At 45.0% G+C, this 22,054-nt stretch overlaps 1 protein-coding gene across 2 annotated transcripts in view; it reads left to right on the forward strand.

Annotated features, from left to right (window-relative positions):
• LOC147424887 (GTP-binding protein At2g22870-like) overlaps positions 1 to 20,214 on the forward strand; it is a 55,112-nt gene extending 34,898 nt beyond the window's left edge. The window contains exons 2-5 of one of the 2 annotated variants that reach the window (XM_086500529.1): positions 448 to 517; positions 18,142 to 18,304; positions 18,384 to 18,615; positions 19,555 to 19,673. In XM_086500529.1, coding sequence (XP_086356655.1) covers positions 448 to 517; positions 18,142 to 18,304; positions 18,384 to 18,596 — 446 coding nt within the window. In that variant the 3' untranslated portion in view covers positions 18,597 to 18,615; positions 19,555 to 19,673. Of the gene's footprint in view, positions 1 to 447; positions 518 to 18,141; positions 18,305 to 18,383; positions 18,616 to 19,554; positions 19,674 to 19,699 lie in introns of those variants that run through there. The other variant, XM_086500528.1, reaches the window with a different exon arrangement.
• Positions 20,215 to 22,054: the final 1,840 nt, after the last annotated feature.

Consider the following 22,054-nt stretch of genomic DNA (forward strand, 5'->3'; position numbering starts at 1 on the left):
AATCCAAGGTGCCAAAGCCCTTGTTGCTGAGATTCCTGGCTATTCCAATCCAATGGTTATTTTGGCCCAAGCCCTAGAGACTAATGTCTAGCCGTTCCTTTCCAGTACCTGGTCTCTTCCTTCCTCATGAGTGTAAGTGCGGCTTTACAACATTTCTGAGGATGTGTAGATTGTTACCTTTGTTTTATTATTGGTACAGGAAATACTTCGCTTAAGTAAGCTTTTTTCAGTGTAGTAATAGTTCATTTGAAAATTTTCACATTCAGTTGTGATTGCATATTTAGGCAGGCTTTTGCCGCAGTTCATTGACCAAAAAGAACATTTACAATAGCCTTTGAGCTTAGGCTCCAAAAAAGTCCCATGTCTATGATTCTCACACAGTTGCAAATTTATTGAGATTTAGTGTCAGCAATCCAAAGCTAAGTATCTTCTTTCTAAATTTTGCAGGAAAAACACAAGTCATCAACCATTATTTAGTCAATAAAAGCTGGTACCTTGTTGATCTTCCTGGTTATGGGTAAGGTTTTTGACCGGTAATAGACAAAATCAATGCTTGTTGGTTGTTCCTTCAACAGAGTGAGCTTCCTACACTGATAAAAGCGCTTCATGACCTTTTCTTGAACGTTGATGCTGTTTACATTGGATTGGCTTGCTCAGCATAAGTATCTAGCTTTGTTTTTGAAGTGGTTTGACCTGCAATATACACTAACATAATTCGGAATTGGGGTCTAAATTGACAATATTGCAAGAGAAAAGGCAGTCGTCCACCATGATTGATAGCATGTAACACTTTCCTACATTGGGAAGCTGGGACAAAATAGTTAAGAACCACAGAACTGTCGGAGCTGCCCTGCAGCCTCTCGAACTGACCCGAAGTGTATGGATCAGCTCCAACCATATATCTTGTACAGTCTCCACCGGTGGGATGGGGCGGGCGTCGAAGATGCGGAAGCAATAGGCTCTCCATATAAACCAGAGAGTCAGGCTGCAGATAAGCTCCCAACAAAGCTCTCTTATCACTTCTCCACTCCTGAGGCGTAAGCTCTGTGGCAGGCTGGAGTGTAGGCCGGGCCTCCTGTATCACAATCATCCTGCTATCTGAGGACAGCTCAAAACGAAGTGCTGAGCCTGTGAGGATGGACCAAGCAGCAGCACCCCATGTGCACTGCCTAGCTTACGACAAGGCTGGCATCAGCTGTAGAATCCAAAGCCCATCCTACTACGCCATGGGGCAATCCCATAGACAATGCCTCTGTGACTCAAGTGGGTGGTCACAAGCAGCACACCCTGCCGGGTGGCCACTAGAGACCAAGCAACTCCCAACTGCAGTAGCTTGATGGGTGACTAGCCACTGGAACATGTGACTCTCCTCGGCTGTCTGTTGTCCCACAAGCGCTCCCAAATTCCTGTCAGGAACTCAGCTGTGAGACCCTTCTCCTGCCAGTGACCTGCTGCAGCAGGACGGGCCTCTCTCCGAGCAGTCACTATGTGACACTCCAGTCGTGCTGTGTACTGGAAGAAAGGGATCCTTGGGTGATCAGCTGAAGCAAAAGGGTCCCGCCAAAACCACTCCCAAGGGTCCCACTGCACTCATGCCAAAGGGTGACTCTCCCAAGCCCAAAGCCTCCAATGTCCAGTCTCAAGATGTATCGGGTCAGGAATTAGCACACAGATCCTCCCTCTGATGCCCACAACTCGAATCCGCTGGAAACAACCCTCTGCTACCTTTGGTGCCTCAATAATGACTGTGGAGGCTACCCTCTCGTTGAATCTCAAAGAACATGAAAAGCTCCGAGTGTGAGCAGGCCCTAACTGCGATGAGGACATCAAGGCGAGTGAAGGCCCCCATCCAACTGGGAGCCTTTGGATTGAGAGGCGTGTGCCACTCTGCTGGTAGAGCCTCGACGATGGAGTCTACTGCCAACCATGTGACCTTGTTGTGTACTGACCAACGGGTTCCCTATAAGAGGCTGCCTCAAGCACTCCTCAATGCATGTGGGCTGATGCTGCTCAAGTCCCCCCCATCCGCTCCTCCCAAGACCGAAGTATGCTCAAAACGAAACGGTCCTTCCATCTCCTGCTCAAGCCCGCTTTGTGCATCTCTGTGAAAATCCAACGAGTAGAGGGGCTCCAAGGGCCCACCTATCTGTGGAACTCGGCCTCTAATCCGGTGTAGCAAAAGCTCTCTCAAGGGCTGCTCCCTTGGAAGACGACCTCTGACAATGAGCTTCCCAAGGATGGCTCTACTCTGCCGTGCTGGATTGATGATACCCAACCCCCCCTGAGAGCAAGGTAGGGTGATGACCTGCCAGGAGACTTTGGCTCAAGCCAAGTGCGTGTCTCTCCCTGTCCACAGCAAGTTCCTGATCAGCCTCTCAAGCTGGCTGATGCAAGAACTCGAGAAAATCCAACAAGATGTGATGTACCACATGGTGGCCAAGAGTACCTAGTTGGCCACAACAACCCTGCCAGCAAGAGATAGCCACCCCGAGTTCCAATGCAAGAGCTTCCTCCTGATTGCTAGGAGGAGAGGAGCAGTGTGCTGCTTTGGTGACAAGTCCAAGCCAACTTGGCAGCCCAAGTAGTGAACGGGCGTCCCTGGAGAGATCCAATGAAAAGGCCTCTCCAGGCATCCAACCAGGCGTGGGAGCATCACCAACCCAAAAAGCCAATGTCTTTTGCCAGTTATTCTCCTGACGCATAGCAAAACATCTCCTGGGCCTGCTCACAGTTGTGCAAATTGGTCTCAGAGCACTCCAAAAACATGCCCGAGTCATCAACAAACTCAGTGTCCAATAGCTCCTCTCCCCGAATGGGTAACTATAGGCCACGCAAACCAACCTCTTGTGAGGCCAGAAATCCATTCATCGCCTTTGCGTAGAAAAGAAACAGGAAGGGGGCAAGAGGGCAGCCTTGCCGTACTAAGTGTGTAAGCATGGATCGTTCTCCTCGACCTCTTCCCAGCAACACCCGACTGTGAGCACACTTGTAGAGAGCAGTCTCCCCTCTGATCCATGCATTTGAAAAATCCATTTGCGCATAGTGCCCTCAAGGAAGTCCCAGTCAACTCTGTCGCAGGCCTTCTCAAAGTCGAGAAGAAGCACCACAAGATCCTCTCCTCACAGGCGGGCGAGGGCAGTCGCCTCCCAAAAGGTGAAGATGTTGTCAAGGATACTGCACTCCTTGAGAAAGACCGTCTGAGTCTCATGTATGAGGCTCTCAAGTAGTGGCTGAATTCTCGCACTCAGAGCCATAGGCTGAGTTTAGAATAGTGATGGGCAGCCATTGCCGAATCTGATATGGAGATCCCCTTTCCTTGGGGATGGTTAGGCATCTCCCCAGTGCACAAAATGTGCTCCTGAAGCTCTTCTGGCAAGAGGGGGCTCAAGCATCTATTGCATCTCCTTAGTGACAAGGCCAGGCATCTACGCCCACACCTGCTCTCTGCATACATCCCTGCACTTTTGAGTGCGGCTCAGCTGAGAGCAGCTCACGGTAAAAGTCAGTAGCTGCCCGTATGTCCTCTGGCTCTGTGGAAACCGAGCCATCCTATCTCCTCAATCGGCGAACATTGGTATGCGCATGGCGAGGACCCACCATCTCAAAAAACTCTCTAGTAACTCTGTCGCCCACTTGGGTCCACTGAGATGCCTGACGGTGGTAGGCAAACTCATGGCGCTGCTCCTTGATGGTGATCAGCTCCTGTTGAGCTTGCTGCATCTGGTCCTCCATTCCGGGACTACTTGGGTGCCGCTCTTGCATCCTCAATAAGGAGGCAATGCCCCGACGTAGCCGCTTCTCCTCCTCTTGGGCCGTAGCCAATCGCGCTGTCGACTCCTTGAGAAAGAGGCGACTAAGCTCCCTAAGGCCATTGGCCACTCTAGCAGCCGTCCCCCCCGTGTATCTATACTGTCGGTCCAGAGCGCAACAACCTTCTCTCTGAGCTCTGTATCTAGCAAAATCCTCTTAGGAATGCGTAACCTAACACTGTCACACCTCTACATGTCGGACAGAGTAAGGATCACTGGCGCGTGACTAGAGAAAGTAGTTCATACCAAAATGCATATTGCACCACCCAAGTCACATAAGTGATCACTAGCATAGAAACAATTTATCGTGGATAGATTCACTCCTCCTACTCTCTGCGGTCAGACCAGGCAAACGAGAGGCTGTTTGAGGGCCGTGCAAAGCCATACATAGCTGTCCCCAAGCAGCTAACTCAGCCCCATATTTAGTAGCATGGCTGCCCCCAATCTTGTCCAAAGGGTCTGTCACAAGACGGGCACCAGGTGCCAATAGAAAGAACAAACTGAACAGATTTTAAGCACTTCAATAACAAATGAACTGAGAGAGAGAGAGAGACGACACGCGACAAGGAGTGGCGGAATTCCACCTCAGAGAGTATTGGCCCCAAACCTTGGCTCCCCTTTCGATATTTCTTTATATTGCATCAACACAGTACAAGCTGGTACTCCAAACTCTGCACCTTCTCGAGGAAGCATGCGAGGAATGAGCCCTAGCCTCATATTTAAAGGCCCTTGGCCTGAAAAGCAGTTACAGTGAAAAGCATTCAAAACTCAAAAGCTTCACGTCCAAAAGCAATGCCAAAAAGCTGCCAGTGCGTTTTGCGGAATTCCGTACAATTGCCACGTCAGCAGTCAGCGCAAAACGCAGAGCGTCCGTACAGTTGCCACGTCATCAGTTTTTGCGTGAGTTTGTGTGTGGGTCTTGCTTTATTTTACTTCCTTTATGTCACTGGGGCCCCATCGGATGGGGGTCCCCATAAGCTGGTAGGACTTCATTAGGGTTTAGGCCCCTCGGCGAGGATCTGCAAGTTGGCTCCATTCTTCAGGGCTTTGACACGTCAGCAGTTTGTGACACGGTCATCAAGCATGTTGAACACCCCCCCCCCCCCCCCAAAATGCACCACTACTCTACATGAGGTAGGGACTCCACCAGATGTGACCAAAAGTAAGCCCATGCACTCGCATGGTTGGGCACCGATGCTCCCATTGCAACCAATCTCGCAATCTTCGAGGCAGGCTTGGATGGGGAGTAATTCGAGTGACCTCGAGAGAGCCGTGTTTGGAGTGTCTGTCGGACCCATATCCAAGCAGGTCATATAATTAGTAGAGCTACATCCTCTTTCTAAGAGTCCTCATAAACATATACATAGCAAGGTGTACTCTGAATGTTTGCAAAAAAGTATACCACAATGTGTCTACATCCAGTTGCATTTGGTGTTGTCACAAAAGACTTGGCAACGGCCACAGAGTTTGTGTGTCACCCCCAAGTCTCCTGTGTGGTGAGAGAACTCGAGAGCATGAACATGGAGCCAGTCCAACATTGTATGCATAGTGCACTCAATGTGATCCTTGCCACACAATGGGAAGGAAAAACCAACCGCCATGTCCAGGGCCTCTGCCCTTTGGCTATTAGAAAGAGAACATTTACTCTAAAACAAGCCGCTTCAAGGTCAGGAGAAGAGTCGCTGAGAAAACGTGTAAAGTTGTAGTCGAAGAAGTCCCAACGGCGAGGAATATCAAGACTGGTCAGCCCAAGAGGGATTGCTGCAAAAGGCGATGCCTGCACCGATAAGGGCGTCTGTCGGTAGGGGGGCTCCTCTCGTGCCAAGCGGCTCGTGGCAAATGCACTACCAAGAGACCTCGATCTGCCGAAGAGTGGCTTGTTACGTGGGCCAACGGTAGGGCGTAGAAGGGGTTAGTAGGTGACGGGGCGGAAGGACTAGCAGAAGGGATGGGAGAGGCGGAGGGGGCTAGTGGAGGAGGTGAAGGTGGAGGCGGAGAAGTGGGGATGGTAGGCGGGTGGCGAAGATAAAGTGGAAGGGGCATCGGCCGGCTCATCGTGCTGTAGAGGATCAAAACGGTTTCTTGTGGGAATCCATTGCTGCTGGCCTGGTGCAGGCCGACCACCTGGGGCGCCAGATTGGCGTGCCTGTCCCCGACAGCACCGGCCACGAACGTGCTGCCAACCCTGAGCACCTATCTCAGAAGAGGTACCCGTCTATGTCACGTGCACATCTAACCCTATGCATACGTGAACAAGCTACTTCATGACATGGGTTCAGTTCAGTCAAGTCAATCTAGAATAGGAAGTGATCTGGCACTTTTGTGAGTCTGTTCGCAGACCGGGTTGCACACAACATGATCATCAGATTCCAGTCAGAACCCATCAGGAGCATTTTTGCAGTGCATAGACCTATTTTCCCTATTTTTGACATTTTTCACTTATTATTTTTAAGTGACTTTTGTTGGAAACTAGGTAGGGCAATTTTGCTAAGCTTGTATATAAGAAACCTAGCGCTAGCACTTTCTGGCAAAAGAGGAAGGAGAGCAACAGGCACCCAGTGCAGCAGGCCCTCTGGAGCACCTTCTCAAGCAAGAACCACCCCACCAAGTCCACAGCATTTTCAGCATTGGGGCATCAGCGGTTTTCAGCCCTTGGTCAGCGCTATTGCAGTCCCTGTACCAGTGTTTTCAAGCAAGCCATTTCAGCGATTTCAGAACCAGCAGATGGATCAGCGTTTTCAGTTTTCAGCATATAGACACCGCATAACAAGCCCCGAACCGTGCAGATCTCACCTTCCCGCAGCAGATCCTCACCGCACAGTCAGATCAGCAAGTGTTTACAGATTCAGCACGCTATTCGCAGATTTCAGCATCTGCGTTTTTAGCGCGTCGTCGTCGCATCGTCGCCATCGACATCGTCATCGACATAGAGTCAGAATTCAACAGATAAAGATTTGTAGATTTCAGCCATTAGTGTTTTCAGATTTCAGCCCGTCTCGTCGTCGTCCTCATCGTCGGCAAGTCCATAGCATTGTAGAGATTTGTGCAATCAATAGTAGACCGCTCTCGCCATAGAGAGTGGGGCCTTCGGAGGAGGGTTTGACAACATTCTGGTGTCGTATTCTTCTCTCTCTATCTCTCAGTCTCAGTACTTTTATTCATAGTGTTCACCACTTTGTTTGTGTCCATTGCACTCTCTCACTAAAGGAACGGAAGGCTCTCCCTTCCGTTAGTAAAAGGAACCCTTGAGCATAGTTCGGAGCATTTATCTTGAGCAAAGTTCAACATTCACTTCCGCTGCACCTTACATTGTTAGAGCTTTGACAGTGTTCTGTATCACTCAAGGAAAGAAGCACAAGAACCACAATTTTTTTTTTGCTTGTTGTGGTCGCACGTAACCCAAGTCTTCTTGGGCGTGTCGATTCCTAATCGTGTTTTTGAAGAGTGACAAGAAACCCAAGAAAGAAGGGCTTGTCCAGCCTCCCTTTGTGTCTCTTTTCACTCATTCAGAGCGGACCTTGCACTTAGCGGCCGGCCAATCGACATGAGGTGGGAAAAAGCAACCTTGGTGTGAGCGCAAGGTCGCCAAGAGGTGCGCCCGTGGAAAAGAGTAGAACTCGGGTGAAGAGAAGATCCTTCTCTAACATAGATTGCAAGGGAAAGAAGAACCGCAAGAACCTCAAGACCCTCAAGAACCTCAAGAACCTCAAGACCCTCAAGAACCCCAAGAACCAAGACCCCAAGAATCCAAGTTCCTCGTGAATTCAAGAACCCAGGACCACAAGAACCCACAAGAACCCACGACTTCAGTGGATGGTCATCACCCGAAGCGGTATGGATACTTTGCTTGAAGGTGATGAGCATGGAGGTGGCGAAGAAGAATTTTCCCCACCAGGAGGTTTTTCCGACCCTCCCTCTTCCCCATCTACGACAAGGATTGTACTAACTCTTATGGAGGCTTTCGACAAGATGATGACGGACAGGGAGTTAGACCGCCAAGCAAGAAAAGCAGAAAGAATGGCGGCCATAGATCGTGAATCCGCAGAAAGAAGGGCAGCCATAGAGTGTGAATATGAAGAAAGAATGGGCAGCCATAGAGCGTGAGCATGAGCAAGCACGCTTGGAAGCCAAAGCACGAGAAGCAAGTTGGATCGCGAGAACAAAGAAAGAGAAGCAGAATTTGATCGCGAGAACAAAGAAAGACAAGCAGCATTTGATCGCGAGAACAAATCAAGACAAGCAATGAACGACCGACACATGCAAGAGATGTTGCGACTCTTTTCTTAAGTGCAGGCACAGATGCAAGAGATTCCGGAAAAGGAGACTCTCTCAGTCTCTTCTTCTCCAAAGCATGACACACATGATTTGCATGATCATAAGCATGAAGAATTGAATGATAATGACAAGCATGATAAATTGCATGATATTGATAAGCATGATGATTTGCATGATCAAGATATGATTTCTCACGAGCATGATGATCTGCAGGAATTGTTCACAAGAATGATGGGTTAATTGATGCTTTTTCTAGTGAAGCTAACCTCATTGCAGATTCGATCAATCACCAAGAACCGATCTTGGCTCTCCAGTCGTGGTCCAAAGCACCCCCAGAGGAAGATTCGATCAATCTTGAAGAACTGATCTTGGCTCTCAAGCATGGTCCAAAGAACCCTCACAAGAAGTACTATGTGTTCGTATGAGTAGTCAACACGCGTTGTTCGAGTGTTTATTTCATTATCGTTTCTTGTATTTTAGTCCGCGTCTTTATGTGATCCCTTTCCAAAGGCATGCCATATTGTACGTTGAGCACGATTCACTCATGAATGAGCACGGATGTATGCGGATGATTTAAGAAAAGAAGAAATGTTTGCATTCAAGGAATTCACATCCCATGTCTCTTCCTTGGTATGAAACAGTATCAGAAAGAGCACAAGAAGGATTGAGCATCAAGCATGGGCATTTTCATTGTGATTTGCCATAGTTGATTGATTTAGATAAGAAAGTCAAGATTCAACCCCATTGTTTGGGTGTTTTTGGTGAATGGTTTGACACTTCGTCTCTTTGTTCATCTGCATTGCATGCACAGTCTTTAAAGCAGAATAGTATTTTTCCAGTCACTTTACATGGAATGGGTATGTTCATGTTTTTGTGTTGAAAGTGGTTTCATGAATTTTCAGCCTCGGAGATTCTTGAAGAAGGTAGATGCATGACTATAGACGAAGTTGAAGCATTGAAGGAGCCACAGAAGACTTTGTGTCGCTTTCTGCGCGGCCCAAGGAAGCAAGCGTTGCAGACCTTTATGAAGTTCAAGTATCTCATGACCCACGCATCAGAGTGGGCCGGCGAAGAGTCCTTCCAAGGATTCCAGACGCTATTGGCGATCTCCCTCGACGCCATACAGTTCGGTACCAGTACCTCACTTTGAAAAGGAGGGGATGTCACGTGCACATCTAACCCTATGCGTACGTGAACATGCTACTTCATGACATGAGTTCAGTTCAGTCAAGTCAGTCTAGAATAGGAAGTGATCTAGCACTTTTGTGAGTCTGTTCGCAGACCGTGCATGTCCAGACACATAGATTAGATGCATATCCTCTAGTTGCACACAGCATGATCATCAGATTCCAATCAGAACCCATCAGGAGCATTTTTACAGTGCATAGACCTATTTTCCCTATTTTTGACATTTTTCAATTATTATTTTTAAGTGACTTTTGTTGGAAACCAGGTAGGGCAATTTTGCTAAGCTTGTATATAAGAAACCTAGCGCTAGCACTTTCTGGCAAAAGAGGAAGGAGAGCAACAGGCACCCAGTGCAGTAGGCCCTCTCGAGCACCTTCGCAAGCAAGAACCACCCCACCAAGTCCACAGCGTTTTCAGCATTGGGGCATCAGCGTTTTTCAGCCCTTGGTCAGCGCTATTGCAGCCCCTGTACCAGCGTTTTCAAGCAAGCCATTTCAGCGATTTCAGAACCAGCAAATAGATCAGCGTTTTCAGTTTTCAGCATATACACACTGTAGAACAAGTCCCGAACCTTGCAGATCTCACCTTCCCATTGCAGATCCTCGTCGCGCAGTCAGATCAGCAAGTGTTTGGAGATTCAGCCCGCTATTCGCAGATTTCAGCATCTGCGTTTTTAGCGCGTCGTCGTCGCATCGTCGCCATCGACATCATCATCGACATAGAGTCAGAATTCAGCAGATAAAGATTTGCAGATTTCATCCATTAGCGTTTTCAGATTTCAGCCCGTCTCGTCGTCGTCCTCATTGTCGTCGACATCGTCGGCAAGTCCATAGCATTGAAGGAGTACGAGCGGAAGTGCGACCCGAGAGAGAGTGCGAGAAGAAGAGCACGACGATATGGTGAACTCGCTCTACTGTAATGTGTAGAGCATAGTGAGTTCTTATTAGGTTTTTACAAAAGAATATGTGTACATACCTGGCGGCCCGCCCACTTACCTGGGCGACCACATTGGGCTTTATACCTCAACAACCTCCCACTTAAAGTCCAATGTGGTACTTTAAGTGTGAGAGAAGCTACTATACAAGCTAATATACAAGAGATGTAGAGAAGTGATGTACTACCCTACACCTAACTGCTTGCGAAAATGCGCAAAGCTCTCTGAGGGAAGTCCTTTTGTAAGTAGATCAGCAGGATTTTCTGTGGTGTGAACTTTGACAAGCTGAAGTTGCTTATCCTCGAGCATTTCCCTGATGAAATGATACTTCACATCCACATGCTTTGTCTTTGAGTGATAAACTGGATTGCGAGCCAATTGTATAGCACTTTGACTATCACAATATAACACAGGCATCTCTTCTTTGATTCCCAAATCTGTTACTAGTCGATTAAGCCAAATTGATTCTTTGCATGCCTCTGATGCTGCAACATATTCAGCCTCTGTAGTAGACTGAGTAACACAATCTTGTAATCTAGAACGCCATGATACTGCTCCACCAGCCAATGTAAAGACATACCCTGACGTAGACCTTCGGTTGTCTAAGTCACCTGCATAATCTGAGTCTGTAAAACCCTTTACACTTAGCTCCTGACTCCCATAGCATATACGCATACTCTTTGTAGCTTTCAGGTATCTCAATATTCCTTTCACTGCCTCCCAATGTTTCTTGCCTGGGTTTGACATGTATCGACTTACTACTCCCACTGCAAATGCAATGTCTAGGCGAGTAGCAATCATTGCATACATCAAACTACCCACTGCAGACGCATATGGAATCTTATCCATTTCAGCCTGTTCTTCCTTAGACACAGGACAATCTTGTTTGCTAAGTTTCACATATGGTGGCAATGGAACACTCAATGCCTTTCCCTTCTCCATATTGGAACTTTGCAAAACCTTGTCAATATACTCTGTTTGAGATAACCAAATCAACTTCTTTGATCTGTCTCTCTCAATGCGCATACCAAGTATATGACTTGCCTCACCCATGTCTTTCATGTCAAACGATTTTGCCATCTTTGACTTCAAAGCTGAAATTTCTTCCAAGTGCTTGCCAGCAATCAACATGTCATCCACATACAAAATAAGGATCAGCCAACTGCCATCCTTAGCCTTCTTTGTATATAGACAGTGATCGAACTCACTACGTTTGTAGCCTTGAGAAAGCATAAACTTGTGGAATTTATGGTACTATGCCCTCGGTGATTGTTTTAAGCCATAAAGACTCTTTAACAACTGGCATACCCAATCTTCCTTGCCTTTCTCAACAAACCCTTCTGGCTGCTGCATGTAAATTTCCACATCTAAATCACCATGCAAGAACGTTGTCTTGACATCCATTTGGTGCAACACCAAATCTAATATGGCAACCAATGCAAGAAAGCATCTCAATGTAGTCATCTTGACCACCGGAAAGAAGACTTCATCAAAGTCAATGCCGTGTTCTTGCTTAAAGCCCTTGGCAACAAGTCTTGCTTTGTACTTTGGCTGACTATCATGAGCGGTGATCTTATACCTGTAAACCCATTTACAGGGTAGAGCCTTTTTGCCCCGTGGTAATTTAACTAGCTTCCATGTCTGGTTTTTATGCAGAGCTGTCATCTCTGACTGCATGGCCAATTGCCAATTCCCGGAGTCCTTCATTTGCACTGCTTCCTTGTAACATGAAGGCTCATTGCAATCAGTTAACATGACATAGTTCATAGATGGAACAAACCTATCAGGAGGTCGCGTGATACGTCCAGATCTACGCACAATAGGTGGCTCAGGCTCAGTCACAACCTGTGGTTCCACTCTATCCTGTCCTTGCTCCTCTTGAGCCCTGACATTTTGTCTTGCACGTGCAGGTCCATCTTCTTGGAAGACAACTCTTCTAATCTCCTCAACCCTCTCTGGTTTAGAATGATATTTGGATTCATTAAAGTGAACATCATTGCTGCGGACAACCTTTCTGGATTCGGGATCCCAAAGTCTGTACCCCATTTCACCAGAATTACCATAGCCTAGAAAGATGCACTTTCTACTCTTTGGCTCAAGTTTGTTCCTAAATTCCTTTGGAACGTGAGTATATGTCTCACAGCCAAAGACTCTGAGATGCTTGTATGAGGGCATTTTGCCTGACCATACCATCTCTGGTACTGAATCCTTCTGCAAAACCTTGCTAGGAGATCTATTTACAAGATGAACAGCTGTTGATACAGCTTCAGCCCAAAACCCATTTGGCAGCTGTGCATTAGACAACATACTTCTGACCTTCTCTTGTATGGTCCTATTCATCCTCTCAGCAACACCATTTTGAGGAGGATTGTAAGGAGCAGTAAGTTCACGTTTTATACCTTTTGACTCACAAAAGTCCTGAAAGGCCTTTGAAACATACTCTCCACCATTGTCAGTGCGTAAGCATTTAAGCTTCTTGCCACTCTGATTCTCCACAAGTGTCACAAACGTTTTGAAAACACTAAACGCTTCATCCTCGTGCTTGAGAAAGTAAACCCATACTTTCCTCGAGTAATCATCTATAAATGTCATAAAGTAAGAAGCTCCCCCTAGAGATAGGTTAGGCATAGGTCCACACGAATCACTATGAACAAGTGCCAACTGTGTATCTCTTCTACTGCTTCTATGCTTATGTGGCTGCTGTGTTTGCTTACCATACAGACAATGTTCACAGAATTCAAAATCATTAAATGAAAAGCCAGGCAAATAACCAGAACGAGACAAGATTTCCATTCCCTTCTTGGACATATGTCCTACCCGGCTATGCCACAAAGAAACGTTCGGCTGCTCGGTTACATTGATTACATTTTTAGAGACATTTGATACATAAATCATGTAAAGTCCTCCAGACTTTACTCCATGTGCTACTGTCATAGAACCCTTGGATATCTTCCACATGTTCTGTCCAAAAGTGGTGACGCAAGCTCTTTGTAATTGCGGGAACATGTCTCACATTCTTCAGCGTGAAAGAAGAGCCATTCTGAAACTTCAATTGAACATCTCCAACACCTAAGATCTCACATGTCTGCCCATTGCCTAGCCGAACATGATCTTTAGTGGTCACATAAGAGGTAAACCACTCCTTGTTTGGAGACACATGAAGTGATGCCCCTGAGTCTATAATCCAGTCACTCAGTGCATTTCCATCAGATGCTGTAAGAAGAGCTGAGTCCATTGTATTCTTCAAGAAGTAGATGTCTCCTGACACTAGACTGTCATCCTCTGCAACAGTGTTTGTCACATTTATTTCTTGAATCTTCGCTGAGGACTTGTTCTTCTCACGATGGTCTTCAGCTTTCTCTTTGCCTTTTTCTGCTTTCCATTCTCTGCAGTCTCTTTTCATGTGACCCTTCTTGCCACAATGGTAGCATTCTATGTCACTCTTGCCTTTAGCACTGCGGGACTTGCTACGAGACTGATTCCTCTTTCCACCTTTGTACTTTTCTTTGGTCCTTCCCCTGACAACTAAGGCTGTTGCTTTGCCTTTGTCCATTGTCTTTCTATTGGTTTCTTCAGTAAGCAGACTTCCTTCTACACCTGCTATGTTCAAACCATCTGGAGGTGCAGAATTACTCAAAGCTGTGCGAAAAGTGTCCCAACTTTCCGGCAATGTGATCAACAGGAACATAGCTCTATCAGGTTCATCAAACTTGACACCTTGAGCTGACAACTGATTGTAGATTGTGTTGAATTCATTCAGATGATTGGACATAGGTGTCCCTTCTTTCATCTTCAAGTCAACAAGCTTCTTAAGCCAGTATACCTGTGAAGCTGCACTCTGCTTCTCATAAAGATCACTCAGCTTTAACCATGCTTGATAAGCCGACATCTCGTCTGCTACATTGAAGTAAACGCTTTCTGCCAAAGTCAGCATAATGGTAGAAAGTGCCAATTCATCCATTTCGCTCCATTCATCTTCGTCCATATCTTCTGGTTTTATCCCCTTGAGCTTTATAGGTTTTATCTGCTTCTTTTGTACCAACACGTGCCAAATCTGCTTCTTCCACAATGGGAAATTGGTTCCATCCAGCTTCTTGATATTGTAAAGAGCAGTGTCCTGTGATCCAGCCATAGCTACGCTTCACAGTGGTTTACTTTCCTGGGAAAAATTCGGCAGAGTTTCCCCTGTAAACTGACTTCTGAACCAATATCAACTTGTCAAATGAACCAAGAAAGCTTCAGATTCTGCATAAATTTGGGCAGAGTCTCGTTTGTAAAATGGCTCCGGTGTACTAAAAACAGACCAAAAAACAGCTCAAAAAACACTGTCTCTCTGACACTGTAAGCTGCGGGTAAACCTGTCCTGCACCTGTACTATCTCTCACTGTCCTGTCACTGTCGTATAAGCATAGACTGCGACAATGCCTCAATGGCAGTAAAGCAAAGATGCAATCCCAACTGTCTAACTCACAGTCAATACATCCTAGCTGCCTATCTAAGGGTGCTCGAGGGATCGCTCCAAGACCTGAATCACCGAAAGGATCTCAACATTCGAGAATCCCCCAGCTCAATAAAACCTCACTCGACCCTCAACAAAGGCTGCAGTAAGTTTGACAGTACATAGACTTCCCACAAAGTCATACATCCACAAATTTCCCACTGTATGCTGTAACCGCTGCGGCGGTTGTTTGTTGCGTGACTCACAGCCAGCAAACCCTCAACAGACATACATCATCTCTGACAATACATCCCATGTGGAAGTACCTGCAATGTCAGGATGAAATCTGGAATATCAAGCAGCAAACACAAGCTACCTGATGAACTAGTGGATGTCGCCTACAGTCTCTGTGTAGATGCGCCCGTGTCGTATGTGACACACCTCCAAGAACTGTGAGCCGTCCTTCGATGTGTAGACAGCCACAAATCAACACTCTGGGAGTGTCGATATCCTCAGCACCTGCAGTCGTAGGCCGAAAACCCCAAATTTGCAGAGTCGGATCTGCACCCATCGAGACCACGTAGTCGAAAATGGCCTGCGCAGACCTTTGTCGAAGCCGAACGGTGGCCGAGATGACCTTAGAATGAAATTCTGACAACACCAAGCCCTTCAGGCTATCCCACAGGATTTGGGGCCGTGTCTTCGCCTGTCGAATTTCACTTCAATCTGAGCTGGTGACTCTAGCCTCCTGCAGTGCTGTCCCGAGCCTCGATCTGAGCTCTGATACCAGTTGAAGGAGTACGAGCGGAAGTGCGACGCGAGAGAGAGTGCGAGAAGAAGAGCACGACGATATGGTGAACTCGCTCTACTGTAATGTGTAGAGCATAGTGAGTTCTTATTAGGTTTTTACAAAAGAATATGTGTACATACCTGGCGGCCCGCCCACTTACCTGGGCGACCACATTGGGCTTTATACCCCAACAAGCATTGTAGAGATTTGTGCAATCAATAGTAGACCGCTCTCGCCGTAGAGAGTGGGGCCTTCGGAGGAGGGTTTGACAACATTCTGGTGTCGTATTCTTCTCTCTCTATCTCTCAGTCTCAGTACTTTCATTCACAGTGTTCACCACTTTGTTTGTGTCCATTGCACTCTCTCACTAAAGGAACGGAAGGCTCTCCCTTCCGTAAGTAAAAGGAACCCTTGAGCACAGTTCGAAGCATTTATCTTGAGCAAAGTTCAACATTCACGTCCGTTGCACCTTACATTGGTATCAGAGCTTTGACAATGTTCTGTATCACTCAAGGAAAGAACCACAAGAACCACATATTTTTTTTTGCTTGTTGCGGTCTCACGTAACCCAAGTCTTCTAGGGCGTGTCGATTCCTAATCGTGTTTTTGAAGAGTGACAAGAAACCCAAGAAAGAAGGGCTTGTCCAGCCTCCCCTTGTCCCTTTTCACTCATTCAGAGCGAACCGTGTACTTAGCGGCCGGCCAATCGACGTGAGGTGGGAAAACGCAACCTTGGTGTGAGCGCAAGGCCGCCAAGGGGTGCACCCGTGGAAAAGAGGAGAACTCGGGTGAAGAGAAGATCCTTCTCTAACACAGATTGCAAGCGAAAGAAGAACCGCAAGAACCTCAAGATCCTCAAGAACCGCAAGAACCTCAAGAACCTCAAGACCCTCAAGAACCCCAAGAACCAAGACCCCCAAGAATCCAAGTTCCTCGTGAACTTAAGAACCCAAGACCACAAGAACCCACGACTTCAGTGGATGGTCATCGCCCAAAGCGGTATGGATACTTTGCATGAAGGTGATGAGCATGGAGGTGGCAAAGAAGAATTTAAGAATTTTTCCCACCATGAGTTTTTTCCTACCCTCCCCCTTCCCCATCTACGACAAGGATTGCACTAACTCCTATGGAGGCTTTCGACAAGATGATGATGGATAGGGAGTTAGACCGCAAAGCAAGAAAAGCAGAAAGAATGGCGGCCATAGATCGTGAATCCACAGAAAGAAGGGCAGCCATAGAGTGTGAATACGAAGAAAGAATGGCAGCCATACTGAGATAGGAAGATCTGCTTCCTCCTCTAGCACATCTAGTGTCGGGCCGAAGCCGTGGTGCCACTGTCTGAAATAAGCTCGAGCCGCCCGAATGCCGAGCGGGCTCATCAAAATCACTTTGGCTGCCATCATTGAAGACTTAAACTCTATATGATGGTATCCTCCCCCGAGAACCCGCACATCAATGATCTTGCCCACTTCGGTGAGGAGTCGGGCCTGGAGCAAGTCCCGAACTTTGCTCTAGTGCCCGTGTGCCAACGATCTTGCATATGACCGAGGTGGCTTGAAGCCGTTCTACCTTGGCCATCAAGTTCGCTTGCTCTTTTGGCGAAAGAGCAAGTCGAAGGGTCGGCTCCGTGTTGTCGGACGAGGGGGCTTTAGTAGAGTCCATTTGAGGTGAAGTAGGGGCCGCCACTCTGTGTCTACTGCTGAAAAAAGAAGGCAAAATGGTCGGCGAAGGCCACCAGGAGGCTGAATTCAGCCCACAGATAACACGGGGGTGAAGGGAGTACGGGGGCCGTAGGGGAAGGGAGTTGCGATGTGGGGAGGGGGCAAAGCGAAGCAAGGAAGGAGTGGGGTGGGCAGACAACATGTGAAGAAGGGGGGGGGGGGGGGGGCAGCGTGAGGGGGATGGCAGGTAGGGAGAATTGACTCGAAATGTATGGCTTTAACTGAATTTCTGCATATAGAGGTGGCAGATGTTACCCACAGGCCACGAATAACGAGACATCTCATTAAGAACATAAAGTAGTTACAGAGGTGATCAAGTTCTCTGCATGTAGGCGTCGATCTGCTGCAGGTAAGGATGAGGGTGTGATTGCAGCTACCCACAGATGTATTCGCTCTCGGATCATAAGAATATTTCACAAGGTATTTGTTGGTGTTGAATAGCCTCAACTGTAAGTACATCATGTAGATCAGAAAATGGTGATTAGAGTATCACAAATATTTTTGCATGGCTACTATATTTTTTTCATCAATTCATGCCTTAATACTTCTCAATCAAAGGAGGCATTTTGTAATTAAGCACCTAATAAAGTGTGAGTGCTTTCCTTGCGTGCGCGCGTGTGTGTGGTGTTGGTGTGTGGTAGCATATATTGGTACCTAGTTCTACCCCCACTATTGGGCATTGACGACGTTAGTGTGGATGTTGTAGTATTTAGTAAATACTATGCATGATCGAGCTGATGGCTATGTTGTCTTGTGGATGACTACCATGAGTCTATACCTTGCACTTTCCTTTAAAGGTGAATCTGGGCGTATTCTGGATTCATCTAGGTATGTAAATCACAAACATTTTTGCATGGGTTCTGTATTTGGCTTACTTCTTGATCAACAGAGGCGATTTTTTTAGTACCTAATGAAGTGTGGGTGCTTTCCGACTGCATTCTTGAGAGCTGATTAAAAATAGATATTTGGCTCTCATTTTTGTCTAGCTTTGCAAACGTTCCCACGGATGTTCGAAGTACTTGGAATACATTCACGAAGGGATACTTTCTTCGCTCAGATAGCCTTGTCTGTGTTCTTCTTCTCATTGATGCAAGTATTCCGCCACAATCGATCGATCTTGATTGTGCTGATTGGCTTGGTCAAAACAAGGTATAACCAGAAATATATTTGCAGAGGATGATTGGTATGTTATTTGTTTTTTGACCCTCAGTGGAACTCTATCAAACAGGTTCCCATAACTGTGGTCTTCACAAAGTGCGACAAAACTCGCAAAAAGATCGATGGCAAGAAACTTGAGGACAATGTGAGAGAGTTTTTAAGATTATTGAGGAAGTCTTATGATCAGATGCCGCCATGGATAATGACAAGCACAGTTACAAATCATGGAAAAGATTCCCTTCTGCAGCACTTGCATACCTTGCGGAACTACTGGAGTGAATAGTTACAAATGCTAAAGAAAGGTAGATTTTTTTCTATACAAGGCTGTTTGTTTCAAACTTACATAAGGATATAGGCTCATCAGCAATCAAAGTTCTTGCATTCTAAAATAGGAATTATCAATAGAAATAAAAGTAATTTAGGACTAATGGAATGGCTAAAGTACTGGTCTCCCACCAGTAACGAATATCCTAGTATCATACGCATTCAAAACGGTTAACACAAACAGAGCAATGTTCAAGTGCTAGTATCCCATCCTAGTATCATACGCATTCAAAACGGCTAACACAAACAGAGCAATGATCAAGTGCTAGTATCCCTAGATGAAATATCAATCGCGATATATATATATATATATATATATATAATGGTTCATACTATACTAATGTCATAGTGTATGAATAGTAATATTTTTCTCAGGGACCAATGTAAGATTATTAGTAATATGTTTTCTAGGGACCATGTACAGCTGCACTCTTTATTTCTTTCTTTCTTTTTTGTTGGGTCTATAAGGATTGGTTGAATCTAGTCTAATGCATCCATGATACCGTGACCGTGTTTGAGGATACTTCGACAGTGTACTAGCACTTGCTGAAGGATGCTTTAGGAGTGGTGCACATTAAGGTTTTACTTAAACAAGTTATACCCTATCACAAATTTACATGAGGGCAAGGCCAACAACATCCTTAGATTTGCATATGTTCATGTCTGCATGGATGGGATACACTTGGGGGGTTCACATATATGAACTTGTCTATATCACGTGGATTCAAAGGATATCAGAAAAACATCTAAACGTAACATGTTATGAGGTGATAAATGACCCCTTTTTGTTAAGTTTTTTTTTTTCAAAATGTTATAAGAACCACCTTTTGTAAATGCAATCGTATAAATTTTTAAATATTTTGCAGCATGAAATACCCCTTATTTTGAACTCATGTGGTATACGTACATTTTTGTAGGTGAACTCCCCGAGGGGCTACACATGTATAGGCTCATATACGAATGATGCATGCATGCATGTATGGACGTTATATGAAATGCATCATGGATATTGTTGACATACTTGATACTTCTAGTTTGAAAGCTAAAATGTTCTGTTATCAGGTTATGACATCATTAAGATCAGAGAAACTTTGGGTTCGGTATTTGTATGGCTCCAAGAGCTGCACAAATGAATCGACGATTTTCTAGCATGCTACAAGCAGTATACGGTCTTGAGCGTTCTACATCATGAGAGTTGAGCTACTGTGTTGTTTTGTCAAGGGCTGCATGATTGATTTAATGAAGTGGCGGATGAATATATTGGTTTGCAGACATGGTAACTAGGAGGGCCATGATGAATTTTTATTTTCAAGAGCTATGTAATTAAGTGGTCGATTAGTATATCAGGTTGAAGGCCTATCAATATGAGAAACAGTTTGGAGGCAAAAAGCACCACGTGTATCATATATAGCGTTGGGAATTTATCAGACCCGTGTGCCAACCATCTATCAGCCCATGTAAGATTTTGAAGCTAAAATGCGTCTTCAATTTTTTCAATGCTAATGTTGTAAAGGAAGGGGCCTGGCTGCCTTTTTCTTCTTGTAACCTTTTGCAATGGAGTGTGATGTTATTGTTTAGTGCAATGGCTTATGTAGTTTGATAGCGGGGGCAAACCAATGTGAGCCTAGTTACATTTTTACTTTTAAAAACATACTATTTTATATTTTGAAGCTAGTGACAGCGAGTTTTTATATATTTCTAACATGGGAAGCGTAAGAGCAATTTTTGCAACAAAGCTCATCTAAACTATCCACGGGGTGTCCTCATGACAGCCTGCTTTTTTTTTAAATTTTAGGATGGACGTCTCTGTCTCTCTCTCTCTCTCTCTCTCTCTCTCTCTCTCTCTCTCTCTCTCTCACCTAGTTGTTTAAAAACATGTATGGTGATCATTTTATTGTGTGCCTTGCTTTTTGTGTTTTTAAGTGAGTTTTTAGCCTGTCTTACAATTCATAAGGTTAGACTTTTGTGACTTTTGAATGTATATTATTTAGTATTCTACTAGTTATCACATTTATCTCCCTTGTTTAGCCCTTTCACAATTCATGATATGTGTTCTTAGTACTAATGGCTTCAACAAAGAAAACATTCAGCACAAAGATAGTGCAAGGAAACTTAAAGAAAAGAAAGTGTTAAAAAGAGAATGGTAAAGAATTCAAAAAAATAGCCAGCTTATGCTTGTTCAAATTCAGAAGCTATCATGCTTTCTTAGAACAAATCCTCTGACTCCTCAAATTGCAAAATCCAGTGGCCCTGCAAGGCCCCATCCTTCCCTACCTAAAATCTCGTTTGAGAGTTAATTTGCAAAAAGCAACCACCGGGCATGCTAAGAGAAGTTGGCAATGATCAGATGGAAGCAAAACTCTCTCTCTCTCCTTTTCTCAGACACGTTTCCTTTCATGGTGCCTTTAAATAGGCTTTTAAGTTTAACCAAATATGCCTTTGTAATCTTGAACACAGCCTAAAACAGACACCTCGACTTATAATCGTGAAATTGAGGCATCTGTGTATTTATCCACATTAAGGCAAATCAGAAACTCATCATGTTTCTTGCATACATGTATCTCATTGCATACATGTATCTCAAGCAACTACAATGAAACACTAGATCATCCTACATATATGCTTTAAATGTAGCACTCACATCATACACTTTTTAAAGTAGATAACTCATGATTCCCCATTCAAGATAAGGTAAATATACAAGCTTACCTTAACTTTAAATAGTGGAGAATTAAAACATCCAATAGTCAACTTATAAGACAAGCATTACTTGATGTGTAACAAGTCAATGCCTAGGCCTTATAAGAAAATAATTTTAGTGTATTTCTGATGAGTGTTGCGTTGAACCTAAGATAATAAGGTCACTATTTGGGCCATAATAGAAGAAAATTCATGCATGCTTATGAAGGAGATTCATTTATATGTATAAAACAAGGTAAAGCTCACATATGCATTTCAAAACATAATGTAAAGGTCATTGTGGCCCTTTAATGAAGGGGCCATTCACTACCTAAACAAAGGCACACCAAAAAAACATCTACACCATTCTCCCTCTTCTTATAAAGAATGCTCTAACATGCCAAAAATTATGTCTATAAATTCAATTCCTAAGGAAAAGAACATATAAAAGCACAAAATAACTATGTCCAAACAAAAGAATGAAGAAGTTTTAAAGTATGAACATTCAAAGTCCCAAAAGATCTATAGCCTAAGGGAGCAAGATTCTCCTCAATACCTCATCTAGACATCTTTTATACATCACAACTTGCTATGGGGTTATTTATTATATTTACTTCCAAAAGTTTAACATGACAATTATAGATCTCTGTCATCTTAAGAAAAAGCATGAAAATAACCCACCATGCAACTCCGAAAACCTATTTATATTAGCAACATCCAAATGGCGGTCCTGCAGTG

The sequence above is a fragment of the Adiantum capillus-veneris genome, chromosome 25, assembly GCF_014529385.1.
Source record: "Adiantum capillus-veneris isolate H3 chromosome 25, ASM1452938v2, whole genome shotgun sequence".
In the NCBI taxonomy this organism is placed as follows: Eukaryota; Viridiplantae; Streptophyta; class Polypodiopsida; order Polypodiales; family Pteridaceae; genus Adiantum; species Adiantum capillus-veneris.